We start from the raw sequence: 20,775 nt of genomic DNA on the forward strand, positions 1-20,775 counted from the left end.
GTGAGCCTGAGTGACTTGAATGACTTGTCAATACAGAGAAGGCAGCGGGGGAGGGGCAGCTGAAACAGGGACATAGGAGTTTACTTTTGGACATGGTGAGTTCAATCATGCAGCGAGACACCCAGGTAGAAATTGTTTGGCTCCGTCCCTGTCATTTTAGGACGTTGTTGTTCTCGGAGGGATGCATGGGGGATATTGGATCTGGAGACAGCAAAGAGACGTTTAAGACAAGTAAAGAACAAACTGCGTTTGCAAACGTTGAGGTCACGGCACAGCCACGGCTGAGACACGCTGCAGTGGCCTGGCTGGGTATTCGGTCTCGCAGCTTGCTGACTCCCCGCCAGGCTAAATGCCCTCATACGTTGGCTGCAGTCTGGCTTGGACTTCCACTTCTCATCATCTGTAATACTCAGCTTGCAGTCAGGCACTAGAACATACAACCTTATCATTTGAAAAACGCAGAACGAAATTCTTATTCTACAGTGGCCCAAAATATCAAAGCCTCCAAATTTTCAAGGTAAACATGTAAATCAAAGAGTTAATATTTGGACTGTACTGACAATATGCCAGATCTAATCCTCTTGGTAAAGTTTAATCCATCCTTTCAGAAATAAAAGTTACTGTTTCTAAATAGCCACTCGACTCCCCCCAACCAGTTAGTTTTTTTCAATGCCCATAGTCACACAACACTTGGTTCTTATTTCTAGTAGAGCACATGGCATAGACTATGTGTCTGTCTCTGTTGCCACTAGACTGGGAGCATCTTGAAAATGGGAACTATTTATTTATCTTTGTATCCCCCACTCCTCTAAATGTAGGGGTTAGTGGGTGGCATTTCATTGTTGGAAATACCCAAAAGAGAAATTTTAAGAACACGGATGGAGCAATGTACAGTTGCCGTGGCAAAGCCTGTGTACGCATCATATGTCACATCCCTGCTGATGGCGTTAATGCTGCACCAGCAGAGGCAGTGCGCTCATTACATGCTGCTGGCCCATATTTGTAATGTGTGACATTTTTTAATGAAATACTGTCAAGGGTAATTCATCATATAGTAACTTTTGGATTATACGCTGAGACTGGTTTTAAACATAGACATATTGGACTTCGAGGATAATGCTGCTTTCCAGGGAGGTTATGATCCAAGGGTTCTGGCTGGGAAAGTGAAGTAGAACATTATGTTCTTTTAAGTTCATCAGCTATGCCTGAAAAAGAGGTTTCCTTTTGTCTACTCTAATTGGGGGCAGGGTTATTGTGTAAAGATAATCAGGTGACTCTGAAATGTGTTGGAAAATTTCTTTCCTGTAGAACATCAGTGTTTGAAAAGGGAAGACTTGCTAAAGGTTTGTAATCACTTTATCTCAAGAGGCATTTCAAAAAATAAAAGGACCCATGACAACTTGTGTGAATTTCAGATGTCAACTGTTAAAGGTGTTCTCTCTGCGTATCCATAAAGATCTAGGATTTTACACATATTATCAAGTATAAATAAAAGGAAGCTTCTAAGTCTCATCATTTTTGTGTAAAGTCCAGATAAGACGCCTTTGATGAGCTTAGCATTTCCTTTTAAGGGAAAGCTTATAGGTGAGAGGAGCACTAAGATTATAATTCTTTGTCTTCCTTAATTAGACTGGAGCTTACCATAGATCTTGCTGAAGCTGTGAGAAAATCCAACCAATAATTCACATTGTCAGGTCAGCAGAAATGGGCACAGGGGTCCGATATGACTGAAAGATTTGCTTAAGTGATCTATCTGTGAACTGAACAGCTCAGAAGGGGTACACGTCTTCATTGGAAATCTACCCCCTGCAGATACTGAGCACAGCAATGAAACAGCAATGAAAATAAATCTGAGCAAGATCCTTAGACCACCTTTACAGATGTCATTCCAGAGAAAATATATAAATCACATTAATACCAATTGATGCAGGGCACTAATTAATAAGTCTCATTAAATCGTGGCGTAATGACATTTAGCATCTAATGAATGCCTCATAATCTCTTGGTCATTAATATTTCATAGCATAAGAACACAAAGCACTGGCATCCCCGGACTCATGCAGCATGGTTTTCTTTCTCTGACATGGCCCCAAGGCACTAAGTGGCACAAGGGTGTCGCACCTGTGTTGCAAGAACACACAGCATCAGCAGTGGACTCTTCCTACCCTGTGTCCTGCCATCGCCTCATTTTGGAAAGGGTGAGCCTGCCTGCCGTTCCCAGGGTTGACATCCGTGACTGCTGGGCACCGGGAAGAACACCAGGGAGCTGGCATGCTGACTTCGGTGGGCAGTGTTGCTTTGCTGTGGACCCTCCCAGCCCACGCAAGAAACCCGCCCAGGAGAAAAATCATTACTTTGATTCATTGGGGGGGGGCTTTCTTTATTCAAAGGCAATAATCGCCTCACAGCAGGTGCCATTGCAAGGGCGCACTGATCCTGTGCCCTTCTGGGAATCCCGGGAGGACGTCCCTCTGGCGGGGGTGGAGATGGTCCCCCAGGGAAGCAGTCCATCTCTGGGGGGGCCCGAGTCCATCTCTGGGGGGGCCCGAGTCCATCTCTGAGCCGGCCCGAGTCCATCCCTGAGCCGGCCCCAGTGAGCTGGGGGAAGCTCTCCGGCCACTGGCCGTGGCTCCAGGGACGCCCGTGCCTTTTTCTTCCAGGAGACGGGCTGGAGCAGAGAACTCGGAGCTCGCGGGCCGGGGCGGCGGGGGGGAGGGTCTTCGGCCCGGTCGAGATACCGAGTTAGACGCCACCTCGCTGCCCGCCGGGAGGGGCTCGCTCCTGGGGCGAGGCGGGCCACGGACCCGCAGCGAGCTGGGCAGGTGGCGAGACTGAGTCAGGCCGGCGGCCGCTTTCGCCGCCGTCGGAGGGCGGAGGGCGGGAGGCGGTGTGCGGGCGAGCCCGGGGCGGGGACGGGGAGGGACACGGGGCCGGGAGACGGGGACAAGTGAGCGGGGAGAGAGGGGGAGAGTTGAGCAAAAGTCAGGGGGAAGTAGGGACGGGGTCGCGGGAGAGGGCGAGAGCGGGAAAAGTGCGGCGGCGAGCGGGACCGCAGGGAGGGGTCGCGGGAGAGCGGGGCCGACGGCGGGACCCCGCGGCGGGGGCTGAGCGCGGCGGGGGCGGGGAGCGCGGCGGGGCCGGAGGAGGGGCGAGGAAGCGCGGGTGGCGCGGGCGGCGGGAGACGGGGCGGGGGGCGGGGAGGGGGGCGGGCGGCCCGCGCCGGCGGAGGCCGCGGGCGGGGCGGGTGCGGGCGGAGGGAGCGCGGCGCGGCGCGAGGCGGGCGCATTGTGTCTGGCGGCGCGAGCCCGGCGGCGGGCATGGAGCCGCGGGCGCTGGTCACGGCGCTCAGCCTGGGCCTCGGCCTCTGCTCCCTGGGGCTGCTGGTCACGGCCATCTTCACCGACCACTGGTACGAGACCGACCCCCGGCGCCACAAGGAGAGCTGCGAGCGCAGCCGCGCGGGCGCCGAGCCGCCGGACCAGAAGAGCCGCCTGATGCCGCTGTCGCACCTGCCGCTGCGGGACTCGCCCCCCCTGGGGCGCCGGCTGCTGCCGGGCGGCCGCGGGCGCGCGGACCCCGAGTCCTGGCGCTCGCTGCTGGGGCTCGGCGGGCTGGACGCCGAGTGCGGCCGCCCGCTCTTCGCCACCTACGCGGGCCTCTGGAGGAAGTGCTACTTCCTGGGCATCGACCGCGACATCGACACCCTCGTCCTGAAAGGTGAGCGGCGCGCCCTGCGCCCCGGGCCCGCGGGGCAGCGCAGCCGCGGCTCCCAGCGCGCCGGCCCCGGCCGCCCCCCGCGGCGCCCCGAGTCCCTCCCCGCCCCCCGCTGCCTCCCTCTGCCCTTCTGCCTCCTCTCTCCCGTCCCTCCTTCCTCCCTCTCTCGCGCTAATTCCGTTCCACGACTCTCCCCTTCCCTCCCCACCTGCTCCCCTTCCCCGCTCCCCTCAAGGCTGCGTTAGCCCCCCGCCCCCCTCTGTCCCCCGCCGGCTGGGTGCCCCTGCCCCACCTGGACCGCGCGGGTCGCTTCTCCTGGAGCCGCTCCCACGGGGCCCCCAGTGGGCTCCCTCCCGCAAGTTGCGCTCTCCTCCTGGAGATACCTTCGGACGGAAAGTGGTGCAGCCTCGCTAGAGGCGGAGAGGGGCCTTTGCCTGCACTGAGCTGAGGCTGGTGGCAGGGGAAGCGCTGTGGCGGCCGGCGGGCGGGCGGGCGGGCGGGGAGCCGAGGCGGCCGGGGGGCCTTCCTCCCAAGGGCAGGGCTCTGAGGGTCCCACCTCGCGCGCACCCCGGCCTCGGCGGCGCGGCGCGGGCGCCCACGCTCTGCCCGGCTGGGAGCCGACAGCGCGCTCGGCGGCCGGACCCTCGGGGAGAGGAGGACGCTGCCCACCCGAGAGCGGAGCTCCGGGTCCGCGCCCGCCGCGGCTGCGCTACATTGTAGCGAGGCTGCCCCGCCCGGCGGGGTCCTGTAATTCGGCACCGAGCTGCCGAGCGTCCGATTGCTCTTCTGAGATCTCTGCAACACCCGCGCCCCACGCGTGTCACCGAATAGTGGGATTTTAAAAAATAGTCTCACTGATGTAAAAATATCCAATGTGACAGACTCGTTGGGGAAGCTCCTTTCTAACTTTCAGAGCTCCGGCCTTAATAGCATATAACAGTTTTTGAGATACAAAAAAATAAACCTTCTTTCTCTTGGACTAGCAAAAAAAGAAAAAGTCTAAAATCAGTACATTTTAGTATTTAGTAGCCATTCAGGAAAACAGATGAACAGACTTGAATTCCAGTTTGGAGTGGAATTGCTTCGAAAGGAGGGGGTTAACTGTATTTTGGCCTTCAGAGTCCTGTTAGTTGGCACCTTCCTCATTTCTCAAGTGTGTCGGCCGCCTCCTCCCTGTGGCCAGCTCAGCTGGGGACTGCCATCCGAACCCGCCTGTTCACTGTTCACAGGAGGGCTCCAGAGCTTTCGAGGGGATCACATGCGGTAACCTTCCTCTGGGAAGTGCACCCCTTTCTTTCCTCTCCTAACGCGCATCCAAATCTGATTTCTCTTCATGAAGATGCTGCATAATTAATTCTGGTAGTAGCGCAGCGCAGGAACAAACTGTAAAAGCTGGATTTGGAAGCGCAGTTATGGAATGCTCATTTAGGCAAGGCAATTTAGAAAGCTAAGCAGCGCAGTCTGTCTTTGGAAATGACAGAGCTGCATTTCCTTACACTCTTTCTATGCCTAGAGTATTTGGTTGCATGGAAATTGAATAGAGAGTAATGCCTGAAACATCAGGGCAGAGTCCCACCCAACCGCAGGAGAGGGGCCCCTGCAGGACACTGCACATTCCTCGCCTCTGCGGGTGCCCTGGCTTCCTGAGGTGCCCCCTCCGGGTCAGTCCAGAATCAAATAATCCTAGAGACAGAAGGGACTTCAGAGGTGGTTGACTCCAACCTCCCACCCGTTGTTCAAACTCCCTTCTTCTACCATCTTTCCGACAAATGGTTGTATCGCCTAGTACTTTCATAAGACAGAATTTGTATACTTTAAAAGAATTTTATTGCTCTAGGTATGATTGTTTTAGATGAAAACAATCTCCGGTTTATAGTGTTGATGGTGTTTAGCTAATCCTTTATGCAGCTCCATTGCTAGCTCTGCTGCTAAATTGCAATTTAGCGTCCAACAGGTGGCCAGGCCTCCTTGGCCTTCAGTTTCCTGTCTATAGGATTAAGAAGGCTATCTGTTCTTTAGGGAGTTTTGTAGTTCTGAAGTCTATCATTGTCGTAATAATAACAATGTAAATTTAGCTTCCTGGGAAGTTAATGAGCTGGCATTATTAAGACATGAGGAGTTTGGAGAAAATGACAGACATCAGTACACTATACAATCATAATCCGTTGTTTGGGAGATGGCCAGAAATGCCTCATGTACTTTCAGCATTGCTACTAACCCAACTTGGGCTAGTTACCTAAGTCTTCTGGATCTCAGTTTCACCTGTGCAGTGAATGGATAAAATGAATAGCTTTAAAACTCTATGAATAATTTGAGAAAGGAAAATGTTGCTGTAATTTTCCTTTCTCAAACAGATGATTTTGGCACCCGTATTAGGTAAACATTATTACCTTTTGTTTTTACACCTGACATTAGTGTCTGTGCTATGAATTTTTAAAATGAGTCATATGTACTTAGAAATTGACATCACATCCAATTAAAAAATTGAATAACTATGATCCCGAGTTCCATTCTTACTTTCTTCTCTGAATTACCTTGTTTATGAGTCCTAACATTTAGAAAGTTTAATGGTAGGAAATGGAGAAAAGTAGACTCAGATGGGAGAGGGGGGAGGGGTGGAAAAGGGCTTCAAGAGCCACCTGGCATATTTAGTGAGCTCTGGAGAGGAAAAGAGGTCAGCCTTTCCTCATTTGGATTTAGAGGGCAAAGCCAGGAGGTGGGTGAACACTGCAGAGGAAAAGGTAGAATTGATAGTATGGAAAACAGTCTCACAATTGGACTTGGTTGCATTTCCTCTTGTTGGAGGCAAGTATTTTTGAGAGATGTAGAGGATACAGTCATTGTGGACAGCGAGAGATTAGAAAGGAAATGTGTAGACTCTATAGTCTTAATCTATTTGAGAGAAATCACATGAGCCAGAAAAGCATTGATCTCAGTGGGACAAGTAGTTGGGGAAAATCGTCAGATTCTGATTGTTAGCCTTTCGTTATGATTCCTGTTCCTTCTAGCCCAGAGTGACCCTCGAGGGTCTAGATCGGACCTTCACCCAGGATCTTCAGTGAGAATGGAGGTGAAGGTATTGATAAACCCATAAAGAAGCAAGACTAGAGCCCTTTGCTACTCCTACCAGGCTGACTTTTGGTGCTAAGGAAGCTTTGCTGTTCAAAGTAAGGACTGTCTCTGATCAGTATGCCAATAAAGTTGTCTTCCACTCAGCAAGAAAGGGTAGAAAGGTTGAGGGAGCCTAGTGGTAGGAACTTGAGAGAATGGACTTTGGAGCTTCAGCCCCTCAGTGCTACTGGAGCTGTCAGGGGTTTGAAAGACGCCTTTATATATCAAAATCACAGAAAGGCAGAAAGGTAGGAAGGTGGTGTGGATTGTATAAGGAGCCCAGGACATGAGAGGAGGTGACTAAAGCTAGGTTCTTTGTTCCACATCACCTCCCCATTCTGGAGGTTGGCTTCACATTAAATTATGGCCCTACCATCTGCTACCTTTATGAAATTCTCTGAGTCTTAGTTAATCTGTACAATGGGACTGATGATATTTATTTCATTTATTCATTTACTCAATTTATTTACTTAACAAATATATATTGAATGTCAGGAATTGTTGTAGGCATAGAAGATACAGGAATGAAAAAATGCCTGCCCTCATAGAGTTTATATCAAGTAGTGGAGTTATTTTCTAGTGGATTATTTAGTAACTGCTATTGTAGGTTATGGGACGAGCACTTTGGGAGGGCTGCGAGCATTGGTAGGCAAATGACAGAAGATACAGTGCAGAATGATGGAGCCCTGTACCCTTTGGGGGACGCTCAGCCATTCTGTTCCAAGTGCAATTCTTATGTTTAAACTACTGGATAAACAGTAAAATAAGAGGACAGATGGAAAGAGACTCAGTTGGAAACATTATATAATGCTTCTTTCAGTTACTGAAAACATTGACTTTAATAGATAAACATTGATGAGACTGGTGAATACATTATGTAGAACTTTGGAGAAATTAATTTTGATTAGGAATCTGTCATTGAAATTATATCAAAAGTTCCAACTGTTTTTACCAGCCTTAATTTGACTTTTTAAGATTTTTTAATTAAAAAATTTCATTAAAACAATTAACATTACTTTTCAAATCTATGTGCCTTATTTGTGTAATTCAAATTCTAATATTACATATTGCCTGCAATAAATGAAAGGAAAATTAATGCTGTAGTGTTTTGTTTTTATGAACTTTAAAGTGATAGAATTTCAGAAATGTGAAATTGTAATTCTGTATGCCTGATGTTAACTTGTATAAATCTTTTGGGATTGAATTCTTGAAACTTGAAATAAAACATGTCCTTGTGGTTTCAGAAGCATTTTTCCTCTAATGAGATAAACAGAGATATCAAAGACAGTGGGACATAAATACTTTGTCATTTTGCTCTCTGCAAGAAAAAGAAAGTAAGAGAATTGGTAGGAATTCACTGGGTCCGCTCTTCACTCTGCTAATGATTTATCTGTTTCCCCTGTTGCTTGTTTTCCATGAAATTAATAGTCTGTACAGGACCCACCAAGTTCTACCTGACACACAAATAGATTGATGATCTTCTTCAGCACATTTGTAGACCAAAGTATCATTTGTGTTGGAATAATTATCTTCCAAGAGCAGATATATCTGGGAAAGCTGAGAAGCCAGCGCTGTTTCTCCTTTCTGAGTTCACATACTGTTCTCTGACCTTCTCTTGGACCAGAAGCTGCTGCTGACAAAGGGATTCTTCCATTGTGGGGGTGCTGGAGATATCATTAAGATTTCCTTTTTCTTTCTTTACTTCTTAAGGCAAGTGGCCTCCTAAATTATTTTGAACATTACCCTGTATAATTTATAATTCTTCTTCTTTTTTTTAAATCCTCACTGGAGGATATTTTTTCCATTGTTTTTCAGAGAGACTGGAAGGGGGAGAGAGAGGGAGAGAAACATCGACGTTAGAGAGACACATTGATTGGTTACCTCCTACACGCACCCCGACCAGGCTGGGGATCGATCCCCCCTTGACTAGAATTGAACCCGAGACCCTTCAGTCCGAGGGCGATGCTCTAACCACCGAGCCAAACCAGCTAGGGCTGTATGTAGTCATTTTAAATCATGTGCACGGACTGTGCTAAGAGAGACATCATAAAACACAGACAAAAGCACATTTTGAAGGGATGTGGTCATAAATAGGTATAAATGGAAGTTCAGCTATTTCACCCCACATTCCAAAGGATTGCTGTGTACCCCCCAGCACGTACACACTCCACTTTGAAGACGGCTTCTCTCCCTGCTCATCAGAAGAGCCAAGTTTCTCATCCAAGCAGAGGAAGAAGTGAGTTTTCCTCTCATGGCTGAGATTTATAGTGGGTCTCCCAGTGCACTGTTACATCACACACATCCATCTCGCACAGGGGAGAGAAGCTGCATTTTATGTCTGTATCATTTCTGACATTAGACACAGAATTAAATGGGCCCTTTTTAGTTAAACAGCTGCCAGCTCGTCCTACACAGCTCTAATGATTAGACTTGTAGTGTTGTCCCACAGTGGTTTGAGGCTCACCATACCCAAGTTGATATTCTGTGTTTCAACACATTCTGTTGCTACCACTCCTGAAGGTTATGTTGACCAGAAATTAAATTCTTACTTGCCATTGTGTCCTCAAAAACACTTGCTTCCATTCTTTATCTGAATACAAGAATTGTCTTTTAAACGTAATGTATAAACACAAAAGGAAATGTTGCTTTAAGTGGTTTGTGATTGAAATTGCCAGAATCAATGACATTTGTTTCCACCATGTTTCATGGGTAACACTTAGCAATGGCCTTGAGGGGCAAAAAAAAAGATGAGTTTTTTTATGTCATAGAAAGTTCACATCCAATTATACCCAAGTTGCTGTGGTTTTTTTCCTTAGCTACTGATTTTTCTTCTTCAAAGCTCAAAGAGAGCCCTCAAGCCCCATCAGGCAGACTGCTTATAATTGCAAGTGTTCTTGATTGCCACAGAAGATAGGCTTTTGTTGGGGGAGCATCTGGATGTTACATTCCACTGAGGGAATGACCAAGACTTCCAATGTCAGTGCAAAGTGGGAGACCAGGAGGAGTAGGAACGTTGAAGGAATTTGGGCTGGTCATAGGGTTTTCCCAGGTTACCAAGAATGAACTCTCCTTCCATCTTTGAATCCGCCTGCAGCATACCCCAGATTACTGATCTGTGACCTCTACCAAGCAAGCAGTGACCTCAGATGGGCTGTCTCCCGGAGCCCACCTTTCCCTGCCCACCTTTCCTTCAGGGCGATTCCACTGTCCCTCTTTAATACTCAATTGTGTGAACGTCTGGGGCTCTTTTTCTTGTATTTTTTTGCTGGTTGAAAAGAATAGAAATAATCAGATTATGTCATCCTCTTCAGCTCCCTCCCCCTTGCAAAAACAACTAGTGAAATGGAAGGAAATAGCTGAAGACAACCAAACTGGGGGATTGGCAAATAATACAAACGGCAAACATGCCTATTTTGGTATTTTGGAGGCAATTCAGATAAGATCATTTTAGTTTAAAAAAATTGTTTTTTTCTACAGTTATTATTTTAAAAAACATCACATCGTTGATATTGTCTAAAGCTTTTCACAACTGGTTGTAAAGATTGTTATCAAAATAAAGGGATTTGTAAATAGAAAACCTGGTAAAATTCACGACAGTTTATTTTTTTTGCTCTCTTATAGTGTTTCCCTGTGGTTAAAAGTGATTGCAGTGATTAATCTGTTTTATAGCAAGTTTTAACTAAAAGGAAGTAGCTGAACTTGGAGCATGAGAGAGCCGCATGAAGCTGACAGCCTTTGTTTGCTGCGGAGTGACGGGAAATTGCATCTGCACTCCATCTTCCTTGTAGCTCAGCCAGATAAGCTGATTGCAGACCAAACAATAATGTCATGGGGACACCCATCAGGGAATTCATTAGCAAGTGAAAAAAGGGGAACAGTGCAAACCATATTTTAGTTCCCATTATTTGAATTACTGAGAACACACTGAATTATTTTCTATAACTTGCTGGATGCCCCCAGTGTTTAGACTTCTTAATATTTTGTTCATTGGTATAAAAATCAATCAACTCATTCGTCCTTGAAGGACGTAAAGGATATAATATGTTCCCTTTTGGTTCTCCCAAGTTATTTGACACTAGGCGGGAGACAGGGAAGAGATTCTGGAAACGCAAGTGTATAGGTAATTCCAGGAGGCTTCACTGTCCCTTTAGAGCAGTAGAGCCGGTGTCTCAATGGCAAATTAACACTGATGCGCCCGTCTGCCTTGCCAATAAGCATTGATTTGCAGGCTTAGGATCTGTGACAGCGGAACAGGCAGGGTGAGGGGAATGAAGGGTGGGAGGTTATACTTGACTTGGATCTCTTTTGGCTACAATTTAAGGAATTTTTTTTGGTGTAGGGGATGTGAGCATTTGCTTCACTCAACAATCAGCCAACAAATGTTACTACTGAGTGTTGGAAAAGAAATGCTTTTGAAAACAAGAGGCTGCTTAGAGAAGAACAGGGTCCTCTGTCCGCCTTGTCCCCCGAGGCTGTGCTTCCCCTTCCCCGCCTGGAGCAGAGAGGAAGGGGGTGTGAGTAGGTGGCAGAGGGCTGTTGGCTCATTTGAGTTTGAATGCCATTAAGTTCTCACAATTTTGAAAGCTGCTTATAGTCATGAGCGCAGTTGTCATGGAATTTTAAATATATGCACCCTGTTAAATGGTACTCAGTGAAGTTATCCTGATCTTTGGGGAGGAAACCAAAGATATAATGGTCAGTGGGAATAACTGAGTCTAGGCCAACTGGAGCTCAAGATTTGTTTTATGCCATTGATATCCCAGGGAATTTAATCCTTAGCATCTAACATATTGTAGGAAAACTTTGGTGTTCAGACAGTGGGGGTAGGCCTGGCCAGGTAGCTCAGCTGATTAGAGCCGTCATGTCGGTACGTCAAGGATGTGGGTTCGATTCCAGGCCAGGGCACATACGAGAGACAACCAATGAATACATAAATAAGTGGAACAACAAATCAGTGCCTCTCTCTCTCTCTCTTTCTCTGCCTCCCTCCCTCCCCTTTCTCTCTCTAAAATAAAATTTAGAAATACAGACAGCGGGGGTATTGGTTGAAGGAACCTAAAACTAACAAGTACTAGCAAAATAAGAGGTAAGCTGAACTAAAAAGTGATGGAAAAACAACGACTACTAACAGGAACGTTTCTGAGAAATGCTATCTTTTTGTTCAGGTGTTTGAAACAAACAAAACAAAAGACACAGGAAACTGTTTACTATTCAGCAGTGAAAGATAAAATCCAGCCAGAAGATGTCCACCAAAGAAACATCAAAGTCATGTTATAATTCTTCCCTTGTTTTTCTCCAGGGTTACTTTTTCTTTCTGAAAGAAACTCAAATTGGTAGGAGGAAATAGGCAAGCACATGTAGAATCAAAGATTCATGTAGCTGAAAGGAACGTAGAGCAGTGATCCTTACCCGATTTTAATTTATAAAACAGAATCTATCATTTGGACAGGGGTGGCCCTTTCATCTTATACGGAGAAGCTTAGAGACAGCGGTCTGATTGGCAGTGTGGACGGGGACTTTTTTCAGATTGTGCATTTTTTAGGGGTAGGGGTTGTAAGGGGAACTGATGTGTATTGTGAGCATGGGTGCTTCAGAACCCAAAGTCATCCCCAGGTACCATTGATTTGGGAAATTGGGAGCTATATAAATAACTTAGTACCTGTTAGCCTTCTGATCCCAACACACCTGATTTGGGAAACTTTTATTTTAATGATAGGAGAAATCATAAAAGGTCACAGTTTTGTATGCTCTCCAAATGTGACAGAATTATTGAAATAACTGTCTGAGAGCCCCTGAGAGGCATTAAACAGAGTAGTTCCCTATTCTCTAAACCACGGGTACAGATGATTCTGCAGTAATGCTTTGATTATGCCATGGGGGAAATTGAATGCTTCTTACTAATAGGCCTCAGATTTTCATTTTGGAAATTTGTGGCATGGATGTTCTTTTAGAGCATGTTTTTATTTCTAAAATACCACAGAGCTCTTGTTTTAGCACTCTTAGTTCTATTTGCAGGTTAAAATGGCAGGCTTGTTTTCTTCCTGCCCCACCCTGGGGCAAATATTCTATATATGTAGTTTTCTGGAGTTGTTATTATTTCTGGAAAGGTCAGGTACAGCAGTATTTCTGATTAGGTATGAAACATTATAATTTGGGTTTTGGGTCTAATTTTTTTAAATGTAACTAATAAAGTTCTTGATAAACATTTATTCGCTCATGTGGGTGAGTTTATCAGTTAAGGATCTTTTAGGGCCAAGTAACAGAAAACCCAAATAAAAATGGCCTAAGCTACAAGGAACATGCGTTATCTCCCATAACAAGAAATCTAGAGGAAGCCTGTTCCAGGGCTGATTAAAGATTCACTGCTGTTGCCCTGGCCAGTTTGGCTTAGTGGTTAGAGTGTCGGCCCATGGACTGAAGGGTCCTGGGTTCGATTCCAGCCAAGGGCACTTACCTCAGTTGCAGCCTTGATCCCTGAGTGTGGAAGGCAACCAGTTGATGTGTCTCTCACATCGATGTCTCTCTCTCCCTTCCACTCTTTCTGAAAATCAGTGGAAAAAATATTCTCGGGTGAGGATTTAAAAAAAAAAAAAAAAGAGTCCATGCTGTTGGGCTTCAGCCGTCCTAACATAGTGATTTGCCTCCAGGCTTGTCCCTTGCTGTTCACAGCAGTGCCACGAGCCCCTGCCTCGCTCAGCAACAGCTCAAAGGCTCGGGAGCCAGACAGGCCATGCTGGGTTTTTTTGTGAACCTTTTTTACAATAAATGTAATTCCCCAAAAGTCTCCCAGCGGACGTCGCACGGGTCTCATTGGTCAGAATGATGTCCCATGACCGTTCCCAAGCCAGTCCCTGGCAAGTGGAGTGGAATCACCCTAATTCCCTCAGACCCGTGGGCTGCCTCCTGGTGCTGGGGAAGGGCCTTCTCCGCAGGACGCTCGGCTGCCTGATTCCTGAGCAAAACCCGGCTTCTGGGAGCTGAGGCGGCAGGGCCAGTGTGCACGAGGCCCCGGGGCAGCCCTGTCCTCCCGGCTGACTGCCGAGGTTTACTGCTGTCTCCACATCCTGCCCCATCTAGGAAAGAAAAACATCTTTTTCCCTCTCTACTCCTAGGTTGCCTGGCTGGGACACTACACATTAGCCTGACAAAAGACGGATTAGCAAGAGAAAAACAAGACTGCAGGTGGGAGCACTCAGAGATGAGTAACTCGGAGAGGTGGTCAAAGCTTGGGCTTGTGTAGCATCTTCACAAAAGACCAGTAGGTTTGTAGAGAAGCGACAAGACAAACGAAAAGGACTTTGAGTGTCTAGGCTGCCACGTTGTGGGAAGGCGAATGTATGGGGAAAACTAATGGTAGGTAGGGATGAATTTCAGCAGTGTTTTTATGTAGGTTTCCCTGGTACCGTCTCCGGGCTGGTCGGGGTCTGGGGTTCAGAGAGGGGAGGTGGGCACTTTTACAAATTCATGTTCTGCGTTTAGCCAAGTAGGAGTGGGACAGATTGCTTTTTGTACTACTTCTCGGTTGCCTTCAGCTCACAGTCATCCTTATGTCAAAGTCGCCTGTTTTGGGGTGGCGTATCTGCTACCCTTCACGGGCACATGAAGTTCCCTGGAAGTCCTGTGCTTTGCTTTTGTGACTCTTTAATCTCTAGTGACCCAGAGACTGCATGGTTGTTTCTAAGGAGGCTTATTTATAGTTGTACTTTTAAATTTAAATGGAATGTAAAATGTTCAAAATCGTCCATTTTAAGGGATATTGATGTACTCTAAGAGTTGATGGTGCAGTTACTGTAACTTCAAGACGCACTGGTTTGGCGAGCTCAGGGTCTCGGTGCTTCCCAGGGGCGCAGCCCGCGTCCCCTCCCACCCCGGGAGGTGCAGTGCACTCCAGGGACAGCTTCACGGAGATCATTACCCTGAACAGGCCTCATTCCCCTGACCCCCAAGCCAGCTTATAAAGATCTGTCTACCCCACAACATGACTTGTTTTAACTTTTTGTAGGAAAACAACAGTGACAATACCACATTTCATTCCCATCCCTTGACTGAGCGACCATCATTACAACTTCCAAGTGCACCTATAACTGTAACAATTTTCTTTCTTTGAGAAAGAAAATTAGCAAATCACTCTTTGCTATTCCCTGTGTCCTGGTATGTGGATAGAAGCACATATTCAAAATTTGAGAAACTAACCAATTCTAGTTTGAAGAAAAGCCACTTTACTTGTGTCTGTATTGGGCTTGAACAATACTTGAAATTTCTGTGAAGAATGGTTTGTTTTCGAAATTACAAACCTGGAAGGCCACCTGAGAAAGTGGTTGTTGAGCAGTGTGTGATTCTGGATTTGGAGCAGTGGGATGGAGGCAGAGGGCATTGAGATGAGCCCCAGACGTGTCAGCGGGAATGTTCATGTCCCACCAGTCCAGGGCGCCTCATGTTTCCTGATGGGATTGCTGTGCTTCTCTCGCACCTCTCGTTAGAAACTGAGAGGCCTATTTATTAAAGCTTGATACCTCTTTAGAGCAGGGATATCAAAGCAAGAAAACAATCTAAACCGCTGCAGATGGGCTGAGCAAGCAGGATTTTAGCACAGAAACCTCAGAAGATGGTATAGAACCACAAGGTGTGTGGGTGGACATATATTTGGGCCACCAGATTGCATGCCAATTTGAAGGTTCAAACAGAAAAAGAAAACAAAACAAAAAAAACACACAAGAAAAAAAAACAAGATAGCAGGCAGGAAAGAAAGGAAAGAGGGAGGAGCAAATAAGCAACTGTGGTGGATCTTTGGGGCACCATCTCTGTGGGACCTTATTTCTTCAGTATCTATTAGCTACATTTACTTTCCTAAAATACAATCAGACCTTTCCTTTGGTTACAAATCTATCTGATGGTTTCCTCAATAAGCTAAACAAAGAATTACCAAATGATCCAGCAATTCCATCCCTAGGGATATACCCAGAAGAACTGAAAACAGAAACTCAAACAATATCTACATGAATGTTCACAGCGTCACTATTCACATTAGCCCAAAGGTGGATTCAACCCAAACGTCCATCAGCCGAGGAAAGGATAAACCCAATGTAGCACATCCACCTAATGGAACAGTATTCGGCCGTGGAAAGGAATGATGTGCTGACGCATGCTACAACATGGATGGACCTTGGAAACATGCTAAGTGAAAGAAGCCAGACAAAAGGCCACGCATTGTAAGATTCCATTTATAGGTGATATATCCAGGCTAGGCCAACCAGAGACGGAAAACGAGGAGGGGGGAATGGGAAGGGACTGCCTCATGGGCACAGGGCTTCCTTTTGGGCTGATAAAAATGTTCTGAAAATAGATAGTGGGAATGGCTGCACAATGTACGAAAAAAAAATTGAATTGTACACTTTAAAATGGATAAAAGGGGAAAAACAAAAAAAATCTCTAATGGCTTCCCACTGCCCAAAGCTACACGTCTAAGCTTCTCAGCAGGTTATTAAAGAGCCTTCCCTGCGTGGCTGTAGCCCCCTTTCTGATTATATAGCCCAGCCACTCTCCATGAGCTCTAGGATCAGGCTGCACCAGCCCACTGGCCATTCCCTCAAAGCAATGCCCTTCACTCGGTGTCACCGTGTGTCCTCCTTCCTCTGCCTGGAATCCCCACCCCCTTGTCCATCTGGGCACTCTTCCTTGAGAGCTTTGTGTTAGTCTGTCTGAATGTCCTTGCCTCTCTCCTTAGCCCTTCATTCCCTGCAGAATTAATTGCTTTATTAGCTGGGATCCTGTGTGCCTTACATATACTCCTATTGCAGTACTTTGTGCGTTGTGTTGTGGTTGGTTTTCGTGTCCATTTTCCTCCCTACCTTACGGCCAGGGACAGATGCCAGTCTCTGACACATGGCTATCTTTCTATAGAATGGCTGTTGAAAAAATTACATTGGGTTGATTCAGCTCGCAGTCATATCTGGTCCCTTTTCTTCTCACCCACTTCAGCTTTTGGTTCAATTCACGGGCAAGGAGAAGAGAATTATTCTCAGTTTTCAAAGACTAGGGCATTAAAAATTAATTCAAAGAAGACTAAGTAACTGGCATTTGAAAAAAAAGTAGCAATTACAGTAGAAGTAAAAAAACACTTATGGTATGCTTTTAGTTTTGAGGCATTCAGAAAATCAGTGTAGAATTAACCAAGTGCTTCTTAATGGGGGATTTTCCTCACACCGTGTCCTAAATCCTTAACTAAAGGGTTCTGCTGTCACTGAGGCTTTCCTGTCTTTCTGTTTATCTCCATAGGAAGCCCCTACCTCGAGGGAACTCTTCCTGTCTGTTCTCTCACTAGCCCTAGTCGGGTGGTTTTCAAATACTAGGAACTCAATACATAGGCGATGTTTCGTCACGTTCATTCTAAGTATTTCCATGTGCAGTTTTGACATAGTAAATATTGTTTATTTTCAATAAAACTTGCAGGACCAGTGACATACTTCCTTTGGCCAGAAAGCAGAACCACTGGGATGCATCGCTGCAAGCCTCTGCTCGGGCCTTCGCGGAGCTGTTCTGCTGCGTCAGCCTTGTTTCTAGGGAGGCTCCTGTGCGCAGAAAGCCTGGAGAGTCACATGGGGAGCAAGAGTGCTCTTCGGGCTCTTCAAGCAGAGCTAGCTCTCCAGGAGACCGTGGCTTTCCTGCCATTCTGAAGTGGTCTCCCTCCCAGCAAGTTTATTTTGCAGTTTACTGAGGTGTCAGAAATCAGCAGACTTGGGGCATCTCCTTCCTTCTGCTATTAACTAGCTATGTGACCTTGGGCAAGTCACCTCCTCTCTCCAGCTCTTCATTTTCTCATTTGTAAATAGAGAGTTTGGATCTGTGTAACCTGTTGGGTCTCTGGCAGCATTAACTGGCTATAATTATAGGATTCCCAGAAAACAGCAGCTTAATTAACTCAGCAAAGTGTAAGGAGAGAAAAGGTCAGTTCTCTCTAGGAGCAGGTAAGCATGAGCACAATCCAAGTTGGAGAGCACTTTCCTGTTTCCAAATTGTTCACCCACATGTCTTTCCTTTGCCCTTTTAAATGTGACATGATTTCTTATGGCTAATTTGCTTTGTCATTTCCTGAGGGTTTCAAAGGGCTCTGCATTATTCCAGGAATTCTCTTCTGTGGGAGCAACATTTGCCGTTTGGTTGGAAGGAATCAACTGTATAATTCTTTCTTTTTAGATGATTTCACAGGGCATCAGTGATGATAAGCTATATCTAGTTTTAGGAACTGGAGTTAGAGTTTACAGCAGAGACCAAAATGGAGCACACTTTAGGAAATCACACAGTATAAATTTTGCCTTACTTGCTCGTTTTAAATTTCTTTGAAGAAGTTTTGAAAAGATTGTAATGAAAGAAAGAAACCGTATACTTTTTTTATTACTATAGAAAAAAAATTCTAGGTTTATTCCTTCTTTCCTTCGTAAGAGTATTTAATATGCATAACCTACATGAAGTAAATGAGAAGTCTACAATTATGTGTTACGCTTCATTTTGTTCAAAAGTTTTAGAGGTGTGCTTTCTGAATGTAATAATCCATTAAAAGTTATATTTGATCACTTTAATTTAATTTGTATTATGAATCTTGATTATTAATTTAAGTTTCTTTCTTTCCTTAAATGATATTTTAGGTGGCTTGCCACATAGGGTAATTGGCATAATAGTTAATTTCATTGAAAGCCCTATTCAGAAGATTTGAACATGCTATGACTTTCTTGACCCCAAATTTCCTCCTTTATGTGGAGGAAAAGCTATCCAGGGATGGGGAACCTTTTTCTGCGAAGGGCCATTTGGATATTTATAGCATCATTCGCAGGCCATACAAAATTATCAACGTAAAAATTAGCCTGCTACATTTGGTCAAACATTTAATTAACTCATCTCTAATGTGATGGCTGGAACTGCTTCTCTTTGGTGAGGCCTTGGCAGGGCCAGACCAAATGATTTTGTGGGCCATATACGGCCCGCGGGCCCGGTGTTCCCCGCCCCTGGCCAGGTAACGTTTTTAGTCATCCGTGGTAATGATTATAATGGTAGATCTGTTGGTAAACTTCTAATGCTTGATAGGGCCAGTTGTTTTTACTTAAATCCTTCCACACGAAGCAGAGATTAGGTAGACAAGTCAGCATCATTCCCATCAGGGTCCGGCTGGTTCTTACGGAGAGGGCAAGAGCGTGACTCTCAGGAGACAGACTGTGTAGGGTCAGGGTATTGAGAATGTCACCTCCCCTTTGCCTGGCATTAGCGTTTTGGTCACCTGGACGACTCACTAGGAAGATTATCTAAGAGAAAGGATAGAAATCTGTTCAAAGAAGGTTAACTAACCTACACTGATCAGTGATGGGGCAAGTCCATGATAAAAGAGAGGAGAGCTGTCACATAATGGTCTTAACTTTGGTCTCTGGGTTTGGAATATATTTCTTAGAAAGTTTCTTCATTCTCTAGGGATTTTGTTTGTTTCCTTTTACAAACAGAAATAATAGGGAAGAGCCTTACAAAATCCCTGGGAGATTATGAACCAGGGAAGTGAAATTACTCTGGAGTAGCCACGTGACCAGGAGGGTAATCCTCATGGAATTTAAGAAAAAGCACCTTAAATGCACACAGCACATGTCTTCCACATGACTCAAACCAGTTTTTACAAGGAGGAAAAGGGGTGCCCTAGCTGGTTTGGCTCAGTGGTTAGAGCGTTGGCCTGTGGAATGAAGGGTCCCGGGTTCGATTCTGGTCAAGGGCACGTACGTTGGCTGCAGGCTCAATCCCCTTGCAGGAGGCAACCAATCGATGTTTCTCTTTCACATCGATGTTTCTATTTCTCTCTGTCTCTCTCTTCCTTCCATTCTCTCTGAAAAGCAATGGAAAAAATATCCTCCAATGAGGATTTAAAAAAATAAAATAAGAGGAAAAAGAGCCCTGCTCCCTGACTAAGCACGTGTGATGGAGAATAACATGGGAACTGCTGGTAATTGTGATTTGTATAAGAGGGTCGCGTGTCCATGTGGTAGGGTGGGGGGACATGAGCGACCCTGGGCACCAGGAGCTGCAGGCCTGGCCCTGGCTCTTCCTGCTACAGACAGGAGCTTGGCAAGTCATTTAAACCTCTCTAGAGCTCAGTTTCTCATTGTAAAAGTGGAAGGTCGGACTTCATGATTTCTCAGTTTTCCAAATTACTACATTTATGATTTATTTAGAGCATCAGGAAGTAAAGGGTGAGTTTTCCTGATGGCTAAAACCTACCTTTCTGTGCAGCAAAACTTGTGATTGCCTGGGGCCTTTGGGGTGTTCTGTGTTGCAATAAGCACAGCATCTAGGTAGGTGGCACTTCCTATTTGCCCGATGATGTCAAGTCTGACCGTCTTTACTAGAGAAAATGAGAGTGAGAGCAGGGCAAGAATGACTTAGCCTAAGGGACTACAGGAGGGCTCAGAAATAGAGAGGGGTCAGCAGGAGGGCCGGTGGGCGGGTCTGGGAGTGAGTCCAGATGACTGACAGGCGCAGCCAGGTCTCGTTTGCAGGGCGTCCACTCAGTCACCCTGTTCACAGCCAGCCCATTACTACCTCCTTTAGAAAAAGCAATACAGGGGGATTGGCTGCAAGGCAGAATTGGAACCACGGACGCTGAACTTCTAGTTAATTGTTACCCTATTGATCCTCAGGGCTAGCTGCCATAGATTAAGAAAATGTAAATTGGTTATTCATTTTCTGTGCATTTACATGTAAATGCCCCTTTATTGGCCTGCAAAATACAGTATTGTCCATTTCAGCATAAATTTGGACACTGACTAATTTGCACTTGTTTAATCTGCAAACTTGGCAATTTTGGGAAGCCTCCTACCTCCTCTTTTCTTCCTCCCCATAGTCTCACTTCACCCATCGAACAAAGCCGAGAATGGTATCTTAGGCTATAAAAATACCACTGGGTTTCTCTCTGCGCTTCTC

General features: G+C 46.0%; 1 protein-coding gene across 1 annotated transcript in view; it reads left to right on the forward strand.

The window, feature by feature from the left end:
* Positions 1-3,254: 3,254 nt before the first annotated feature.
* Positions 3,255-20,775, forward strand: part of TMEM178A (transmembrane protein 178A) — a 43,730-nt gene continuing 26,209 nt past the window's right edge. Inside the window, exon 1 of the mRNA XM_081157275.1 lies at positions 3,255-3,717. Within this exon, the coding sequence (XP_081013401.1) occupies positions 3,318-3,717 (400 nt within the window). The 5' untranslated portion in view covers positions 3,255-3,317. The remainder of the gene's footprint in view (positions 3,718-20,775) is intronic.

Source organism: Miniopterus schreibersii, assembly GCF_964146895.1.
Source record: "Miniopterus schreibersii genome assembly, chromosome: 13".
In the NCBI taxonomy this organism is placed as follows: Eukaryota; Metazoa; Chordata; class Mammalia; order Chiroptera; family Miniopteridae; genus Miniopterus; species Miniopterus schreibersii.